The 18,778-nt window shown below is 44.0% G+C and overlaps 1 protein-coding gene across 2 annotated transcripts; it reads right to left on the bottom strand.

Annotated features, from left to right (window-relative positions):
* Positions 1-935: 935 nt before the first annotated feature.
* Positions 936-17,087, bottom strand: LOC120575075 (trinucleotide repeat-containing gene 6B protein-like). 2 transcript variants are annotated; one of them, XM_039825678.1, is made up of 21 exons: positions 16,758-17,087; positions 15,278-15,365; positions 14,920-14,941; positions 14,165-14,605; positions 10,944-13,835; positions 10,546-10,698; positions 10,148-10,338; positions 9,922-9,984; positions 9,547-9,696; positions 9,035-9,172; positions 7,295-7,543; positions 6,956-7,072; positions 6,605-6,812; positions 5,921-6,073; positions 5,548-5,715; positions 5,030-5,176; positions 4,724-4,816; positions 4,250-4,465; positions 3,903-3,973; positions 3,089-3,228; positions 2,418-2,994 (listed from the first exon to the last, which is right to left on the bottom strand). In XM_039825678.1, exons 2-21 carry the CDS (start codon positions 15,332-15,334, stop codon positions 2,418-2,420), a joined length of 6,246 nt encoding a protein of 2,081 aa, XP_039681612.1. In that variant the 5' UTR covers positions 15,335-15,365; positions 16,758-17,087. The 2 variants fall into 2 exon arrangements, with proteins under 2 accessions (XP_039681613.1, XP_039681612.1); XM_039825679.1 differs by lacking the exon at positions 16,758-17,087 and having other exon boundaries at positions 936-2,994; positions 15,278-15,334.
* Positions 17,088-18,778: the final 1,691 nt, after the last annotated feature.

An 18,778-nucleotide genomic window follows, 5' to 3' on the forward strand; every position in this document is an offset into this window, starting at 1 on the left:
AGCAAATTCAGCACTTGGCTTCAATCAAATATAGTTGATTTAAGTTTATTTATTGTTGTTTTGTTACTGTTTTATATATATATGAGACTAACCATTAATTATCCCGTTTCTCATTTTGAGTCTTTATGCAGTTTGCAAAATAAATCCGGTCGTATTGGTTGTGTTTATTATGCTAGTAAAACACATAACATTCTATAAGTCATTATATAATAATTGTATTTTTCCTGTGATCATTAAAGTTTGTTTATCACTTGGTACATACCAAGCGTCTCCCAGATGGAGCCCTGGGAAGCAAGAAATCCCACTTTTCCATCACTCAGGTGGCTGGCTGGCTGTATGCATACCCATTTTGTTCACAAAACCATCTGGGAGTTTCTTGTGTCCTAAAAATGTGGTTATGTTCAGTGGGCTCAGACTGGATATCAGCACATATTTGAAATAATCCTTTAAACCTGGGCCTAAATCTATAGAAAATGTATAATAATGTTGGCAACGGTATGTCCACTTAACACAATAAAAACCCAAACAAAAAACAGCTTCAGAGAAGGTAACTGATTTCATACAGTAAGCAGTGGCCTACTGTAGGATGACGTGGGTGTTAAATAGGATTGGTTTGTTGTGGATGGTAATGACAGGGTGACAGATGGACACACTGGCTTGTTTTTCCGTGGCCGTCTATGAACTGCCTTTACGCCTATTGTAAAATATGTCACGCTCATCACTGTTACGTGCACAAAGCACTGTTTTTCATCGTTAACATACTGTGCAGTGCTTAGTGTTCACATACAGCATGCATTACCGCAGATGCGGTTACACTGTGAAAGACCTCAGAACAGAGGAACACATAAGGGGAAGTTTCAAACTAGGATTGGTTTATTATTAAACACCATCCAGAAACATACAATATATTCACACACAAAAATGACAAGGACAAATTTAGAAGCCAATACTTTCATCTTTATTAATCTTGTTCTCATTTGTTTAAATAAATTTTTCCTTTGTAAAATCTCATAACGAAAACACTGAACAGGAGTGTTAAAGCCTGTCTTAATTTAAAACGAATACACAACAACAGAACATTAAAAACGTACGGTAACTCTCTGCATCTGTAAACAACCCGTCCCACCCCTCCCTCCCACTCCACACAGTTTGATAAGATTTGGCATGTCCATTTACTTAACGCATATGCCTTCAGCTCTTTGTATCATTAAAATGTTCTTTTTTATTATTGCAGGTCGGACAATAAAAAAAGACAAGTCTGCTAAAAAAACAAACGACTTCAAATGAAAAGGAAAAAAAAAAAAAGCATTAGTGCCAATATTTCTTAACACACAGTCAGCAGTATACCGAATGCACTCAAAACATTTTTGTATAGACCTTCTGTATAGTAAGCAGCCGTGCCCACATTATGACAGGCAGTAACATGCACGCACACACACGCGCACACACATTATCCTTACATTCACACAGACACGCACAAAAACTGGGGTGGTTTAATCCACTTACTTGGTCTCAGTCTCACTCATACTCATGTCCATATAGTGTGTATGACACTGCCCACAGTATCGACACATGGAGAAATGCAACATAGCCTCAAACTGCCAGCAATTTAACATTTATCACTGCAACAGTAACAAACATGTTCAAGAGAGAATAACAGAGAAAGAGTGCGTGAGATACAACAGTAGGAGGTCAGCACTTTGAAAACAGAACAATGACATTTTTCAATATTTTCACTGTTCAAAAATGAAAACCATACATACAAACAAACAAACCAAAAAAAAAAAAGAAGAAACTTAACATACACAGTAAGATACAGTTCTGTTTTCAATCAGAGCTGTTTGCATGTGTTTGGATTCTGTCTCCGTTTTTCTGGGGACGTGAATACAAACTGCACTTCAACCTCACATCATGTAGTAGTTTTAAGTTCTCTTATACGATGAAGGTAATGCTGTTTACAGTGCCCATCTGTCTGAAGGCTTGTCTGTATTTGGTGTGTGCATGTGTATGTAAATCTGTTGAAAAGTCCCCTATTTACTAAGCACATTGCAATCCAGTCAAGTCTTTGAGACCAACTGACTTTTCATTCTTTTTCAGGTTTCAAGTCTAAGCAGTTGAAATCTTCATCTGTGGAAAAAGGCTGTATACACATCTAACAGTCCCTGCATTTGTTTATATAATAGCTTAAGTCTGGCCACGAGAATGTGTGTAAGCATGTCTCACTTTTCGGCTTGATGTGTGTGCACATTAATATGCAAGTATGCACATGGTGTATATGTGTATTACATTAATATGCATACCATGTAAATGTATGTGTGTGTGTGCTATAGTAAGTACATATGTATCCCAGTGTATTTTTTTTTTATTTTCTTTTAATCAGTGTGTCCAAACCTACACGTACAAATAGAGGGCTCTCATCAGATGGAATCAGCTCCTCCCCCCAGCAGGTCGCCAGGCAACAATGCGGCAGGGCTGTCCATTTGGTGCCTTTCCTCCATTTGCGGCGCTCCCCACAGGCTGCTGCTGTTGGGGTATCCCGCGCTCATGCCCCCCCAGAGCCCAGACCTCCCAGAGTCTGCTGCCCCGACACCTCCTCCCTCCCCTGCACCGTTGGTGCTCCACTGGGAAAAGATCCCCAGCCCAGGTCCTTGGGCTGAAGAGGTTTCTGAAGGACTGCCTGTACCATCGAGACTCTGCCAGGCAGAGCCGGAGGACCTCCCACTACCTAGACCCGATGCTCCACTTTCCCCTCCTCCTCCACCATTTCCGTTTCCACCTGAAGTTGTGCCCGCTGCTGCCCGCTCATTCCCCGGGGAGTTACCGCCACTGCTGGCCACAGCTGTGCCCGTTCCAGATGAACCCTGCGTCCCACCGGCTGCTGACCCTCCTGAGCTGCCCCCCTCGGACCCTCCGGCCTGGGAATGTGCAAAATAGCGTGCAACTTCGTCGTCACTCACAAATTCCGCCAGGATTGTGGTGTTGCCCAGAACACACCTGAGAGGGATTTACAAGACAATGTTCTTTAGATCAACAGAAGCATGTTTAATGTTAAGTATATGTGTATTAGTGAGGTTGAAGGTTAACCTACATGTGCAGTGCACCCTGAGCCTTGGCTGCTTCCTGCCGGCTGCTGTAGCGAATCAGAGCGCTGCCCTGCGTCAGGCCGAGGTGGAAAGTCAGCAGGGGGCCATGCTGCATGCAGATAGTCCTTAGCGTGGAGCCATCAATCTACAGAATCCCAGAAGAGTCATTCATTATTAGGGACAGGGAAAGGTTAGGGAATCCAGGAGGTTATGCAACATTTATGTGTATGAAGAACGGTGTATTAATAAATAATGCAGCGAGACTTTAGACTGTGGCTATATCAGTCTGTAATTATGTCACACCTATAGTGTGACATACAGGTTGTGCAAGATTGCACTGCACAAGCACTGAGCTAGGCCAAATTTATTTTATTTAAAAATGCTTTTCCCAGAGTCTCATGCAAGTGTCACTGTGTAAGCCCTAATTGATTAAACGGCTCATCCAACTTCACAATCCAATTACAGCTGGGTCACGCATCATCCCACTAATTTGCATAAGGCAGACTGAAGGGGAATACAGTTGAATGAGCACAGCAATTTAATGTTTTTCAATTCGAACCCTGACCAATCTGTCTGAGCAGCTGTGTTACTTTGTAGCCATGATCAATTCTGCTGTGATGAAGGGTTTCATTTCTACATTGCTTGTACAGCATACACCCGTTAAATCTTTTCCTCACCTGTTCTTCTCTACATTAGCTTATAGATGGCAGGTTTACAGGTGGTGACATTGTTAGTAGTACAAAATCCCTGGAAATAGTTCATTTCATTTAGGATTTATTTTATGGATTTCCATCTCTCTCGACCTCTCTCACTCCTTACCTGAGGGGTCAGGTTGCTCAGCAGCAACCAGCAGCTGCCTCTGGAGGCAACGCCATCGCTCCAAGCTGAGCCTATAAAGAAAAAAAAGAAAAGGAGAGAAGAGACAAGAAGACAAGGAAGAAACAATAAGCGAGGACGTCATAGTTGATTACAAACACAATGAATACGCTAAAGATTTACTTATTTACAAAAAGACAATTTTTATGGTAGGTTTCATGATACTATAGTAAGACCTGAGTCTTCATATCAGTGTCAAGAGGAGTTCCCTCTATACATTAGTTAAGTATTAGTTGACAAATGGTTATAAAATGATCTAGAGCATTTTCCTGTAAAGAGCACAAATGTACCTGGCACAAATCTCGACTCTTGATTAATCCCGCTCCCTCCCCAGCTCCGGGCCAACCGTGGGCCTCCGCTACCCCATGGGGAGGGCGCGGTCTGCTTCTGATTGGTTAAGCCAGGAGGGGGGCGTGGCAGCTGTGAGCTGTTGCGATTGGTCTTCCATAACTTGTTTTGTCCGATGGGCTCTGGGGGCCAGCTGGGCTTGTACTCGGAGTACTTTCCTGAAGAGGAAATGGGGAGGTGGGAGAAAGGGGGGAAAATGAGTTTTGACAAACAGACCACAGAAATGGGAGAAGAAAGGACGCAGTACATCGAACAGCTTTGGCAGCTTTCTGGAATAGGCATAAGTTTGTAGACCAGTAAAATACAGCGCAAACACAATTATAGTAACAGAACGAAAGAAATTGCAAATAACAACTGAGCTAATAAGAGGAATAAGATTCAAAATGCAAGTGCAACATGTAAAAATAAACAAATACCTGTGCTGTGTGCATTGCTGAGGGGGCTGTCTGAGGCACTGTAGGGCCAGGCACCAGGTGAAGGCAGCGAGGTGTTGAGGGAGGGGTTTGGCCCTACAAAACAGTACAAGGTTACTCAAAGTAACACATCCTGTGATAAACAAGACGAGGCAACCACAGCCCAACTGGACTGCAGATAGAGCCTGGGATGAATACTGTCAACCCTTTGCTCTTAGACTTACGGTCAATTAATGGCACATGGAGTATGTTTTCAAGTAAAACCAACAGATATGCTCATCAAAATATTTGCCACGTTCAGTCAAATACCTATGTTGTCTCGCAGTAACTGGTGGTCAGAGTCGTTGAGGCTCGGGGGTCCTGGGGAGCCAAGAACACTACCAGGGGTCATGTAGGGGTCAGACTCTGGGTCTCCACTGCTCTGGATTCCCTTCCAGGGCACACCGGGCTGGAACTCTGTCAGCCGAGAACAGAAAACATATTGATAGATTGAAATTAAGTGCTATATTGCTATTTTTTTTTTTTTTAAACCAAACAAATGTAACCAAAATCCTTTTGCGGCCGTGTTTGTTGTTGTGGATTCGTTTATTTAGGTACAATTTGACTATATTTAATCTAACATTTGTACATATTGTGTAGCTATAAAATTAGGAGGAAAGTAATGCAATTAGTTTGTTCTTTTCTTTGATAGAATAGTATTGATTATTATAATGTGGCTTCCTGCATATTTGAACCTGTCTTGACATTACATTTTTTACAGTCTACTCATACTTTTAATCCTAATTCATCGCACTTTGGTAAAATGTAACAGAGAAAGGCATTTTCACCTGGAGGCCAGCTAGATGTGGCAGGTTTGTTCCCCATTTTACTCCCAGGGGTCCGGTGCCAGTTGTCTGCAGAGCCTTGAGGGGGAATCCCCACACCATCACTTCCCAGCATTTCATACTGGGAGTAAGGGGATCCTCCTCTCACCTTTATAGAACTAGGTAAAGGGCCTGGGGACAGCACACAAAGGAGAAATAAGGCCAAATAGACTGACGTGAATATCACTATCGATTTGCAGTGGTTCATTCGGATACACTGTGGATGAAGGTGATCGCCAACGCGGTTGAGACCAGATTGACAACATCCTGGGTGTGCTTTCCCACGTGTGAAATTTGCCTTTGCAAAAATCATGTTACAAACCACCTGTTAACCTACCATTCTTGTGAAGGGTTGTCTCAGGGGGTGATGGAGCTGGGGAGTGTCCCTCCATCATCCATTTGAAGCGGGATTGCTGTCCTCCTGTGTCCTTCATCCCACCCATCATGGAGCTGAGCTCCAGTCCTGACAGGTTACCACCAGGGGCAAGCCCTGACAAGTGGAAAAACACAAACATTCATTAGCACATTACATTCAACTAATGTTCAGTTGAGAACAACTTTTGACTGAGCTGGTAAGGGTATTTCTTCCCAGAGTTTGTTTAGCATCACTGGGATAGGACCAAGTACTAAAGACTGGGGCCCGTTTAAAATGGAGGCCCATTGTAATAGCAACAATAATTACAAACGTAACACGTCTGAGTTTACACAATTTATAACCAAAGGGTTCTTATTGGCTTACCTAGACAAACCCCAGCGACAGGAAACAGACTAATATTGCAGGTGGGCAGGGCTGTGTGCCATTACTGCTGGCGAACACTTGATCGTAAATCTCTGATAATTTGCTGACATCATGTACCTAAGACGTGGTTCTAAAATGCTATTTTAGCAGCCTGACAAACACCACTAAAAACATACAACTTCACACCGCACACTAGTGTTATTTAGCATTACCTATACAGCTGATTGCATCACATCTAACCAATGGAGTCTGACCCACAAACAATAGGCCTGTTGAACTCACCAGAGTACATCCCTTGAGTTTTGGCATGAAGGTCTGATAAGGCCCCCCCCATTCCAGGATGTGAAAGGGGGTCTACCATGGGCTGTTTGGATAGGCCTCCTCCCAGGTGAGAGGGGGACAGTTTGGAGCTCCCTCCTCCTGCTGCTCCTCCAACTCCACCCTGCTGCTGCTGTCTCTGCTGCTGCAGAATAGCCATAATCCTTGCCAACTGAGAAAGACAAGATTTAAGAAAATAAATCACTTTCAGAATAACTCAGGTAAAGTACCGCTTTTGCAGCAGAGAAACACAATAGTAATGATTGAAGTCGTGATCACAGTGCATTGTATGGTAAAGCACACGATCATGCTCACCTGCTGTGGGTCAGGCTGCTGCCTGAGAGGCTGAGGCTGAGGGAACTTCCTCTGGTTCTGCAGGAGCTGCTGCTGCTGCTGCTGTTGCTGTTGCTGCTGTAGCAGGAGCTGACAAGCCTGTGGGTTGGTGGTGAGAAATGGAGTTAGACAAAGAATACATAGGCTAGTGCTCAGATACAGACACTCTTGAGCATGTCACTAGGGGGTGGGTTTATTACAGGTCACAATGTATTTTTAAAATAATCCAATACAGAGTTAAACAAAGGCAGGACTGTTGTACAAAATGGACAGCAATGAAATATTTATTTCAATGTGATGATCTAACGTTGAGTCACGTACCAGATGGAACTGCTGCATGTGGGGGTAAATGTTGCTGAGCATTGCTAGCTGCTGTGGGGAAATCTGAGGAGGGAACACTCCTCCACCAACACCACCGACCCCTCCGACACTTCCAACACCACCGACTCCTCCGACTCCTCCTACTCCTCCGACTCCTCCTACTCCTCCGACTCCTCCTACTCCTCCTCCAACCACTCCAGCCACACTGCCACCAGGTGACGGCATCTGCTTCAGCATAGGACCTGGCACCTGCATGTCACAGGAATTACTTTATGTCTGGCTGCTGATACAGCCACTTGATTGAGTAATAGGAGAAACAGGGACAATCCATTCATCGAGCTCCATTCATTCCAAATGTATGAATGAATAAACAAATTTAAATTCACAGTTAACAATAAAAAAAATAAATAAAAAAAGGCTCTTGCGCACCATAACGCCTTAGTCACAGATGTGTAGGCTCAAACTATTGACTAGGAACAAAGAATCTCGCACACACTCCAGTCTTGGTGGAGAAGAGGGCTCTGAATATTAAAAAGGTGTTCTTGTTAAGATATATTTCTTTTGCGTTTTCCTCGTTGATATGAATGAAAACGAGTAATGTGACTATTAGGCTTCTTTTTTTTTCTTCTTCCATTTTTAGATTTCCTTTAGTGTCTTTTTCTACTTTTTGAAGACACACTACACTACGTGTAATATGGGACTGATTTCTCATCTAATGTCCCTAGAGGGCCTTATTGTGATGTGAACCTACTTTCTATAATATTGGTACATTTTTACTATGTAGATTTACAATTGGAGGAGCTCAGCATCATGTTTGTTTCTATATTTGGCAAGCTCATTAACCTTAATTTGTATGTACTGTGTAGCGGATATGTTGCTGGTGTCCTTTGATTGGCAGCTTTTTCTCAGGTGAGAGCCTATAGCCTATATATGTATGGTGTGGTTTGTCCACGTTTGTGGCCTCATTACTGTTTAAGGTCAGATGAATTAGACAACTAATGGGTCATCTCCTGTTTGGCAATTTTACAAAATGTCTGATAAAGAACTGAGGAATGCTGTGACAATAAAACAATTATATAAACAGTTAATATACAGTACACATGAGATAAATCATGCGAGAGACAGCAAGGCAATCAGACAGCGTTACAGGCAATATTCACTAAGTAGTGAAAGTCACACAACTTAAGCGGGATTAATGCTTCTACAGAGGCTCGATGCAGAGCTTTCGGTGTAGCCTGTGTAAGTGGACTGAAGTTTCTACTTGTGTGTTGGTGTCTGCTTCGACCTCTTTAGCAGGGCCGGCGTGTGCGTGCGGGGGGAGTGTGTGTAGAGCAAGTGGGAGAGTGACGGGAAATAGCTTCGGAGCGAGTACCGACTCTAGAGGCATAGTGGGAGAAACAAAGTGTCTCCTCCTGTGCGTTCTGACCACGGTCGGAAATCTGTAGCAGGAAAAGTTAACCCTCTCCATCGATTTCATGTTGTTTATTAACCCGGAAATGAGTAGGGGAAAATGCAACGCCACCAAGCCATGGCCAAGCGGACCAATCGCAGTTGCTGCGACATGTAGTTACATTGTTTGAGAGGTGCACGTTAGGCTACATGGTAGGGTCTGTATCTCCACATATCTACCTACGGCTTCGATTTAACGCAGAAGCATAAATTGACTATAACCCTAACCCTTTGGTTTACATTCATCATAACTAAGAACATCAGAGACAAAAAAATAAAAAAACAACCGACCTGAGCCGACAGGAACTGATGAGGCACTTGAGCACGTAAACCCTGGGAGGGGTTCATTGGATGCATGCCAGGCTGGTGCATCCCTCGAGGCTGAGGCATCCCTCCGCCACTGCCAACAAACATCCCATGGCCACCCATCTGGAGTACGATGAAGACCATACAATGTAACTTGTGATAAGTGTTCTCATATCATTGTAATTTCTTCACTTAAGTCCTCAAGTTAGCACAACACAACCACGTAGCAGATGTTGATATAAAAGTTGAAATGATACAAAATGGTAGCCAACTTTGAAAATGGAAGGTCTGTAAAGGGACTTAATACCAGTTGGCCATGTCACTACCCAATCCGAACCTGACACCTGATCCATTTTTAACCTATCCCCTAACCAATTGGCTATCCTCACCCTATCCATTCGAGGTCAGTGCCCAACTTAAACCATCTTTGCACATGCGAAGAGATCGGGTTTCCGTTATGGATCGGGCAGCCACGTGCACTACAAACAGACTTGTACCTTTTCACCATAAGGCCCCATGTCAGCAGGACCCATGTCTTTGGAACTAGGCATGCGATAACCTCTTCCTCCCCTCCGCATCTCTCCGTTATAGTCAGTTATTCCTCTCTTGTCTCCTTCCATCTTTTTGTCAAGACTTGGGTCGTCACCCTATGAAACAACAAAGTCATGAACACACTTGTTAAAAGAGGGTTCACTGATAATCCCTCCATCATAATAACATCAATATGGGTGACAGGTTTTGATTAAGAGTTTTATCTTTAGGGGAAAAAAAGCCGCAATATGACATAAGACATGCAAGTAAATCATCAATGACACATAACAATTGCTGTTTCCATTTGCTAGAAATATTAAGATTATTTTTTAGTAACTTACCAGAAGACCCATGTTTGAAAACTGGCGTGACACAGGGTTCATCCAGCTGTCCCCTCCTCCACTCTACAGGAAAGAAATTCAAACATTACATTACATACTAAAAAATTAAGAAAAAGTGCAAATGACAATATTGAGGACTAAACAAAATAAAAACTATACACTACAATGAGCCAAGCGAGGCAACTGAAACTTGTTTTTGTGTGTCCTAGAACCTCCTGTACCCTACCTTGAGGTTGCCTCTCTTTCCTCCATGAGTCTGGCCCCAGCCCCCAGAGTTGTAGGAGGAGCTGTTTCCCTGGGATCCAGTGCTGTTCCAGACCCCTCCACCGCCATCATCTTCCTCGTCCCAGCTTGGGTGACGGGAGGCTGCAACAGAGCCATCTCCCTTCCCGCCCCAGCTCTCCATTGACTTAGTGCCTGCAGCAAAACAAAAGCAGATGGTTATAACAATGTTGGCAGTCTAGATTTCTTTTGTAACTTGTGGTTTAAAAAAAAATGCTGAAACCCTTATAAATTGAGAGATGTGTAATGCTGCACTGTGTCTCAAAATCATAGTGAGCATAAACAACGGATATATAGGTTTTTCTAATATTTTGAATTACACACATTTTTTTCTCTTCTTACCAGGTTTAGCAGGGTTGGGTGAAGGGTTCCTCCAGCCAGAAGCTTTGCTGGGTTCATCTGGATCACCCCAACCTGTTGCTGAATCTGACGACTGGCTCCAAGAAGTCGTACCATTATCCACAGATTGTGCACCTCCTCCCCACATGCCAGGACCTGGAGATTGATGAAATTGAACACACATTTAGAATGTGCAAGAGAAAAATGGCAACTTAAATGTGTTATTCTAATGACGAGAGTCTGTAAAGTCAATTATGTGTCGATAAGGCAGACATTGCAGTTACTAAAATTGCTGGCGATTGCAGATTACAGACAATTTGCAATGCTTAAACAATCACTTCAAATGCTGGTGCTCTATCTACTTTGGTTGTAGCTTGCCAAATGCACACAATTCTGCTTACCCACTGCAACATTGCCAGGGTTTGCGTCCCTGTTGTGCTGCATCCCCTGCTGCCTTCTAGGTGGTTGTTGGATGGATGGTGGTGGGCCCTGCTGACTGTGGCTTTGACCAGGCGTTGCACTCTTTTTGTCCCACAAATTCACATTCTTGCTTTTGTAGCGGGTTGGGTCTCCCCAGGCTGAAGTGCCATCATCGATTTCCATTTTGCGACTGATGGACTGAGGGGAGGGCTCTTCCCAGCCACTGGGCTCCAGGGAGTCACCCCCGCCCCCAGAGATTTGGGGGATTGGGCCAGAGGTCCAGCCTGAACTTTGGTTCTGATTCTTGGATGGTGGACCTCCACCTCCAACACTGGACCGGCTATTCCACCCTCCTTGAATGGGACCTCCTTGTGGCTGCTGGCCCTGTGATTGGTGCTGCTGTTGATTTGGGGCTTTCATTGGTGCCACTTGGCTGTTTGGTATATGTGCTGCTGCTGTGTGGGACTTGGAACTCCCCCAGTCATGGTGGGATTTGCTTCCACCCACATCTCCCCCTCCCCACCCTCCTCGCTGAGATCCCCCTTCATCCAAATGACCCCAGGAAGACCCCTTCTCATCAGAGTTGCTTACACCTCTGCTTCGACCATCTCCACACCCGCCTCCAGGTATAGAGTCCCTCTGTCCCCTGTCTCCTCCTCCACACTGTCCTCCCCAACCACCCGACTCCCCTCTTCCATTCCCCTTCCATCCCCCTGTCCCTTTATCCTCTGGACCATCTGCCCACCCACTACCCTGCTCTCCAGCTTCTTTCCAGTTCCCTCCTCCGCCGCCTCCTCCTCCTCCTCCTCTGTGATCACCCCATTTTTTTTCTTCAGTCCCCCATCCTTTGCCCTGGTTTTCAGGTGGGAGATCCCCCCAGCCTCCAGCTGCCTTCCCCTGGTTGCCCTCCACATCTTCCTCTGGCGTTCCTGGCTTTCTTATAGTGCTACCAAGCATGCGAGGACCACAGGTAGACTGTGCAGCACCACCATCCCAGCCATCCCTCATTGTAACAGGGCCAGAGTTCAGGCTGGTCGTGTGACTGCCAGCCGATGGATCATTAGTTATTGAACTGGTGTTAGACGGGTACCCAGGGCTGCGATTAGTGGTAGTGTTCATGGTTGCTGATGAGAATGCAGAGGAAGATGAAGTGCTTCTTTCATTTCTCTTTCTTACTCCTGTTGTGGTGTCCAGGTCCCAGGCCACATTCTGTCGAATCTGGGTCTGCCCCCAGCCCGTATTAGACAGAACCCTGGGGTCCAGGTCAGATCGATTGAGCATGCTGAGTAAGGCCACATCAGCATTGGAGTTCTGGTCGGAACGTTGGTGTACAAACGGGGCTCGCTCCTGCTTATGTACGCTGCCATCAGTCTCTCCTTCACCACTTCCAGCTTTGGACCCTGCTCCACTAGAAGATGAAGGCGGTTCACCTGCAGTGCCTTCAGCCGGCCCTCCCCCTCCTCCACCCCACTCCCCGTCTCCACTTTCCATCCCTTTCTGATTGTCCCAAGCTTTTGTCATAGTTGCAAACTTTGGTGAGGCAGAGTCCTGCAAAACGCTGCCACCAATACCTACACTGCCTCCACTACTACTGCTGCTGCTCCCATCTCCTCCTCTTCCACTTCCTATTGCTAAGTTACTCGAACTTACACCTCCCACTGTGCCACCCCACTCTGCTTCTGAACTGCCTCCTTCCCACGCTCCCTGAGATACCGCTGGGGTATTTGAGCTACCATCATTTCCCCTACCCCACCCTGTCCTGTCACCCTGGCTTCCAAAGCCCCACACATTCCCTTCCTGACCCTGAGCTCCAGTCCCTCCTCCACCCCACCCATCTGCCTGTGAGGCACCTGCACACAGGTCAGAGGACACTGGAGGCATGGATCTCCAAGAAGAAGAGGCAGCAGAGGAGGAAGACGAAGAGCCAGAGAGATTACCACTTCTTTCTCCTTCAACACTAGCACCCTCACAGTCCCTCTCAATGCCACCTTCTTGATTTGGTCCTGCTCCCCTTGCTCCCCCGCCTGAACCCAACTCTGGCCCTAGGTTTCCTAAGTGCTGCTGCTGTTCTCCACTCCTGGCTCCCACAGCTGTCTCAGTGTGCTGCTGATGGAGACCAGTTTGATTCACAGATGAAAGAGAGTGAGTGGTGATGAGAGTGGTGCTGGCAGAGAATGAGGAAGCTGAAGTAATGGACGAGTGTAGTGGAAGGCCATCGCTAGCCGAAGATGATGTCCCACCCTGCACCAGGGCAGGCCAGGCGGAGGGGTTCACATTGGGGTTGAAATTGGCACCAGGGACACTGCTGCTGCCACCCACAGGGCTCTCCTGAGGCCCAGGAAGAAGATGGGAGACTTTGGAATTGTAAAATGCTGCTGATCCTAGCCCTGCCTCCCCCTGAGAGGAGGTGGAAGAGCCCCACACACCACCACTTGACTGAACACATTCATTAAGCGAGGAAGAGGAGGAAAGAGGAGAAGAACGAGGTGAGGAAGGATTGTCCATGTTCCCTGCTCCTCCTCCTCCTACTGCTCCTCCCTTCTGCTGGATGTTTTTCTCACTCCATGAGGCACTACTGTTGTTGTTACCAGGGCAGTCTTGCTCCTGCACCCCTCCTCCTCCTCCTCCAGCCCCATCAGAACTCAATTTGGCCACTCCTAGGATGCTAGGCCAATCCCCCAGGTCCGTCCCATCCACAATCACCTTCCCGCAGCCCTGAGAAGAGGACTGGCTGCCAGAGCCTGCCCCCCATGTGGAATTTGCATAAGTTGAAGTAGTAGTAGTAGTAGTAGAAGAAGACGACAGAGCAGCGACACATAATGAGGATGAAGAGGAGTTGGGGGGTGAAGTGGAGGATAAACCCAGGTTGGAATCTATATTGACGAAATGGAGACCATTCATTTAATTGACAATTTAAGCATTAACAAAACTGAAAACTTGCAGAACGTACCAACTGGCAGACCCATTGCTATAGATTACTAGTCAGTACAGTGAACGCATATCATTGTTGTCATATAAAACTTTACAACTACAGTTTTAGTTATTTTAATATCAACTGATGGGTTGTATGCTGTTGTAAAATCCTTTCCATGGCTGTTGGATAAACTGTAAAATGCAGTGGCGTTTCTAAACATAAAATGTAGTCTTCAGTGGATTACATATCAAACTTGATCATCTTTTTAGTTCTGACACATTTACCCACCTGTGCCTCCAGCTGTGTTTGCATTGGGGTTATCTGCTTCCTGTGAGGAAAGAGATGGGGCGGCTACCCAGCCACTGCCTCCTCCAGCCCCTCCTGCAGCCCCATCACCTCCGCCTCCCCCAAGCAGCATGGAGGACAGCGGTGGCTGGCCCCTCTTCAGTAGCACTTTATGGTCCTGCTGGCAGCGAAATCTTGGTGGAACCTCTCTGGACATGTATCGCTGCTGCTGGGAGGTCTGGCTTCCAGAGGGGGAGGAGGAGGGCTGTCCGTTGGCCACAGCAGTCCGCTGCTTTGCATTGTTCCCGCCACCAGGAGGAACTTGTGCAGAAACCCCGGCTGCACCAGGATTGGGGGATGAGGGGGCAACAGGGCCAGGGCTGGGGGACACTGAGCCTGGGGTGGCGAGCGGCTGGGAACAGGAGGGCTTGGCTGATTCTGGCACTGAAATACACATATAATGGAAGGTGTAAACATCTGGTAGACTTAAGTACGATAAGAAGATATGTGGTATAAGCTGCAGGTAGGTTAAGCTACTCTTTAGTAAACAGTTTAAGAAAAGTAGAAGAAAATGTGTTAAGTGTCTAAAGTGTGTGCATACATGTGCATAACCCTATACAATAAGTTCCATGGTCATCGCAATACATTTAAGTTATTTTAAGGACATGCTACTGCAGATAAAAGCATGTTTAACAACAAGACACAGAAGGCATGCCACTGACATGATCCAGTGGAATAGTGAGGGGAAAAAAGCATACCTTTGATTTTCTGTTCTGGCACCTGAAATGGAAAAAACAAGGGAGTCAGATATAAGGAAGAAAATAATTTGTCGGTGGAAAATTAATGAACAAAAAAAAAGTGGTATCTTACTAGCCTTTAGTCTTGCTAGGGCAATTCAATTACTATTAAGCAAACATTCAAAATATGGCATTGTATACAAACATGACAAAATCTAAGCCCTAAAACTTCAGTAGCCTAATAAATATTCAAATCTAATAAAACAAAAACAACCCAGGCAAGTAAGTGGTAAACACATGAAGGCAGGAGTATCACATAGACTCTCTGCAAGATATATACAAAAAAGGTCAGCTGTGAATTTTTGGTGAACCTGTTTACCTTCTGAGAGGTTTCCCTTTTCTTTTTATCTTCTTTCTTCTTTTTCTTGTCTTCCATGAACTACTGCTCCCTTTCCTGATTCTCCTGTCTGTGAAGAGAAGCGTACACAATCAATTATTTATGTCACACCTCAAAGTACACTGAAAGTAATGTAATGCTCACATAGCATACCTTCCACACATTCACACGTTTGCTCAAAATGAATAATATGTATTTTATCAGACCACTGCCAAGTATTATCCTACACAGTCAATGTTGTAAGGACTGTAATGTTAGCCAGGGGCAGACAGCTTGACACAAGCCCTTGGGAGCCTAGCTTCTCATTGCATAATTCATTAACCAGCAAATGAGCAAACGATTGCAATTCTAACCAACGGACAACACAGGCAGCAGCCAAACAAACAAGTCACTTCAAACTCTAACATTTCTGGAAAGTTCTTCTGCATTACAGTGGATATTGTAATGGCAGCATGATCCACAGGATACTAGCTTTAACGGGAGTACATGACGGGATACGTCCAGTGTTATGAAACACACACACTTGCTTCCAACCCGGCCAAAATTAAACCTGTAGAATGTACAAATACACAACTCATACCCAAGTCACGTGAGCCCATTTTTTTGTGGAAAGAATAACATACCACGGGTGGCTGGAACAATTGGTTTTAAGTGTAAATGTAAAGTGTTCTCAGATACCAGAGAGCTGTAAATACGCCTGCGCCCAGTGTTTCTGTTAGCTAAGCTGCACATAATCAGCATCATGTCACACAGCGCTTATGAAAGCTAACTGGACAACTTTTGGCTTGAACCCCTTGAGTGTATCATACATAAATGCACCAGAAAACATTAATCAGTCTATGTAATGTATGGGAACCCTTACAAGCAGATTTTTGCAGCCGCAAACTCATGAAAATAACAAGCCAGTAAGCAATAGCCGTGCAACTACTAGGGACCACTAGAAGAGATTCACTGTGCTGAGCAACTAGTTAGCTAATGCTAGTCGACTTTAAAGCCGCTGATGAACACTGTGCCGTGACCTGGAGAGCCGGGGGCTCGCGGCGGTAGACCGTACCAGAGCAAGGTGCCTCTGTCGCTCCGCGCGACGAAACTAACCTCTACGCAGTTGTTTGCAGACAACAGGCACGACATATTAGCTAGCTAACGATGTGCCCCTATTTTTTTTCAAACACAATGCATTTAATTAACATATTTCACTGTTAGAATGTGTAACTTTACAAATGGAACAAAAAACACTACTGACAAGTCAGTGAAAAGACCGCTAGCGAGCTGGTTCATCAGTAGTAACGGTCGACAGGGCCAAATTAAACCACGAACTTCAGTGACGTTTTTCAGCATTGCAACGCCAACAAGCGAAGCTCTTCTAAAACCCTTGTTTAAAGGCGGAGATAACTACCGTTATTAACAAACACACACAACATGAACGCTACCAAAGCCTATCGTTTTAATGTTGAATACTTACTTCGGGAATCACATAGGACATAAAAGTGCTGCTGTGCAAAAATTCTTGCAGACCTACCGCTAGCAGGCTAGCAAGGTAGCTAGCCTAGCGAGCTAGTTCTTCGAGGCTTTCAAGGCTAAATTGAATAAGAAATGACATCACCGAAAGGCGAAATGTTAATCGTAGAAAAAAATGAGGAAAGGCGAGTATCCTTTTTGAGCGACTGTAGTTCTCAAGCTGTAAACAAAACATGCATAACCCCTTGATGACTGTCAGACGCTGTATGATCGGTTAGTTTACTATCGGCCATTTTGCTTCTGTGTGGAGGTTTAGCCAGCATATGATATCACCAGGCTGGTTGTTGATCAGAGAGGGGAGGAGGAGCAGGGCGCGTACCGCCGCCGGCCACCAGAGGGCGTCTTATCACTGGAAACATGACGTCATACACGCTGGGCGTAACAAATAGGTCAACCTGTAGCCCCCTAAATAAGTTATATTGATTTAATCATGTCATTGTTTATTTATTACGTTTAGATACCGAATGTTTTATATATAATTTACTTCTCATATATCATTTGATCGAAACATATATTTTATATATATATATATATATATATACTGAATGTTTAATTTCAGGATAATGTCCATGACCTGCTGAATGTTTAATATGTTTGTGTGTTTATGTATGCACCTTTGACCGAGGCAATTGTGGCAATACAACTTTTTTTCTGATTGTAATTCTGTCTGTTCACAATGTTTAATAAAGAATTTTATAAATTAAAATAAAAAATGGGCCAACTACTGTCTATGTCGGTCAATGTATGTTTGTACTTCTGTATATGAACTTGTGTACAATAAATAGTGGAAAAAATAAATAAATTGGTCTCAAATCTGTGACTATATTACCTGCCCAAGACTGTATTGGCCTTATAACATGTTGAACATTTTTACATGTTTTGGGTATTTATTCCATGTATGACTAATTGTAATCTGTATTTATTTGGATTTGTAAGGAATACTGTGATGTTTTTGTAACTTTAATTACAACAAGTCATTTTTTCCCATTGCCCAAAAACATCTTTTTAAGAGTTTTACAAGTCGTTTTATATGCTATTTATTAATTGTTTTCATAGATTTACTACAAGATTTGATTTATCAGGTTGCTGAATCTTCTTCCTCTTCCTGTGACAAGGAATCATTTTAACACTTCCGGGAAGTGTCACTTTTAATGAGAACATATACAGTAGTTCTTCTTATAGTGGGAATTAATAAAAAAAAATATAGTCTAGTCTAGTTGAGTGGGTTTATTTTTGTTTACAATACTTTGTCTATATTTGTGTTTCAGATTGTTAGAAGTTTCCTCATTAAATCTATCACTGCTACACTGTTATAGTTCAATAAAAAAATTATAATAATTACATCATGTCTGTTGTATATTTGCGCACACAAGTGAAGTTAAAATCAATTCTTTTTTGTTTACATTTATTCTTGAAACTGGTTACAAAAGAGTTCGGGCAGTACAAACAAGACCACAGTGAACTACAGCTTCTGTTGTACAGTGTAGTAAAAATAAAAATGCAGCACTTACTGACTTTCAGTCATACACAGCCTACCTAAAAATATCCAGAAATGTAGTTTTTCTCCTTAAGTATATTAATATTACTACAGTCATATCAGTTTGATATTTTTAAGTATGATCTGTATAATTGGTTTACATCTTAAAGAGTATGTCAGCCCAAAAGGACACGGTCTTTACTGCAACTACTAAATGTGGATAAGCAGATTTGCACCCTTCACATCATCCCTGCTTACAACATACTACAATCCCCTTAACCTATACCTGTATAGGTCTCTTTTTGGGCTTATATTTTGGCTCACAAAATAACTGAAGGGCCAGTGACCCAAATGCATTAAAAATCGGCACCTTGTGTGATCCTTGAGCATTACTTTTAAAGTACAGTGAGTTATGTAATAAAACTAAGATGTCTGAATGGAGAAAATGTAACATGGCATAATTCCTGTTGATAAAAACAGCTATCTCA

Source organism: Perca fluviatilis, chromosome 15 (genome assembly GCF_010015445.1).
Source record: "Perca fluviatilis chromosome 15, GENO_Pfluv_1.0, whole genome shotgun sequence".
NCBI classification, from domain to species: domain Eukaryota; kingdom Metazoa; phylum Chordata; class Actinopteri; order Perciformes; family Percidae; genus Perca; species Perca fluviatilis.

Excerpts from the sequence above, each read along its gene's own strand:
- LOC120575075 (XM_039825679.1), bottom strand. The coding sequence starts at position 15,334 with ATGGAAGACAAGAAAAAGAAGAAAGAAGATAAAAAGAAAAGGGAAACC. Across the intron at positions 4,817-5,029 it reads GTTACTGCGAGACAACATAG|GGCCAAACCCCTCCCTCAAC; the intron begins GTATTTGACTGA and ends ACTGTTTTGTAG. Across the intron at positions 3,974-4,249 it reads AGAGTCGAGATTTGTGCCAG|GCTCAGCTTGGAGCGATGGC; the intron begins GTACATTTGTGC and ends TTTTCTTTATAG.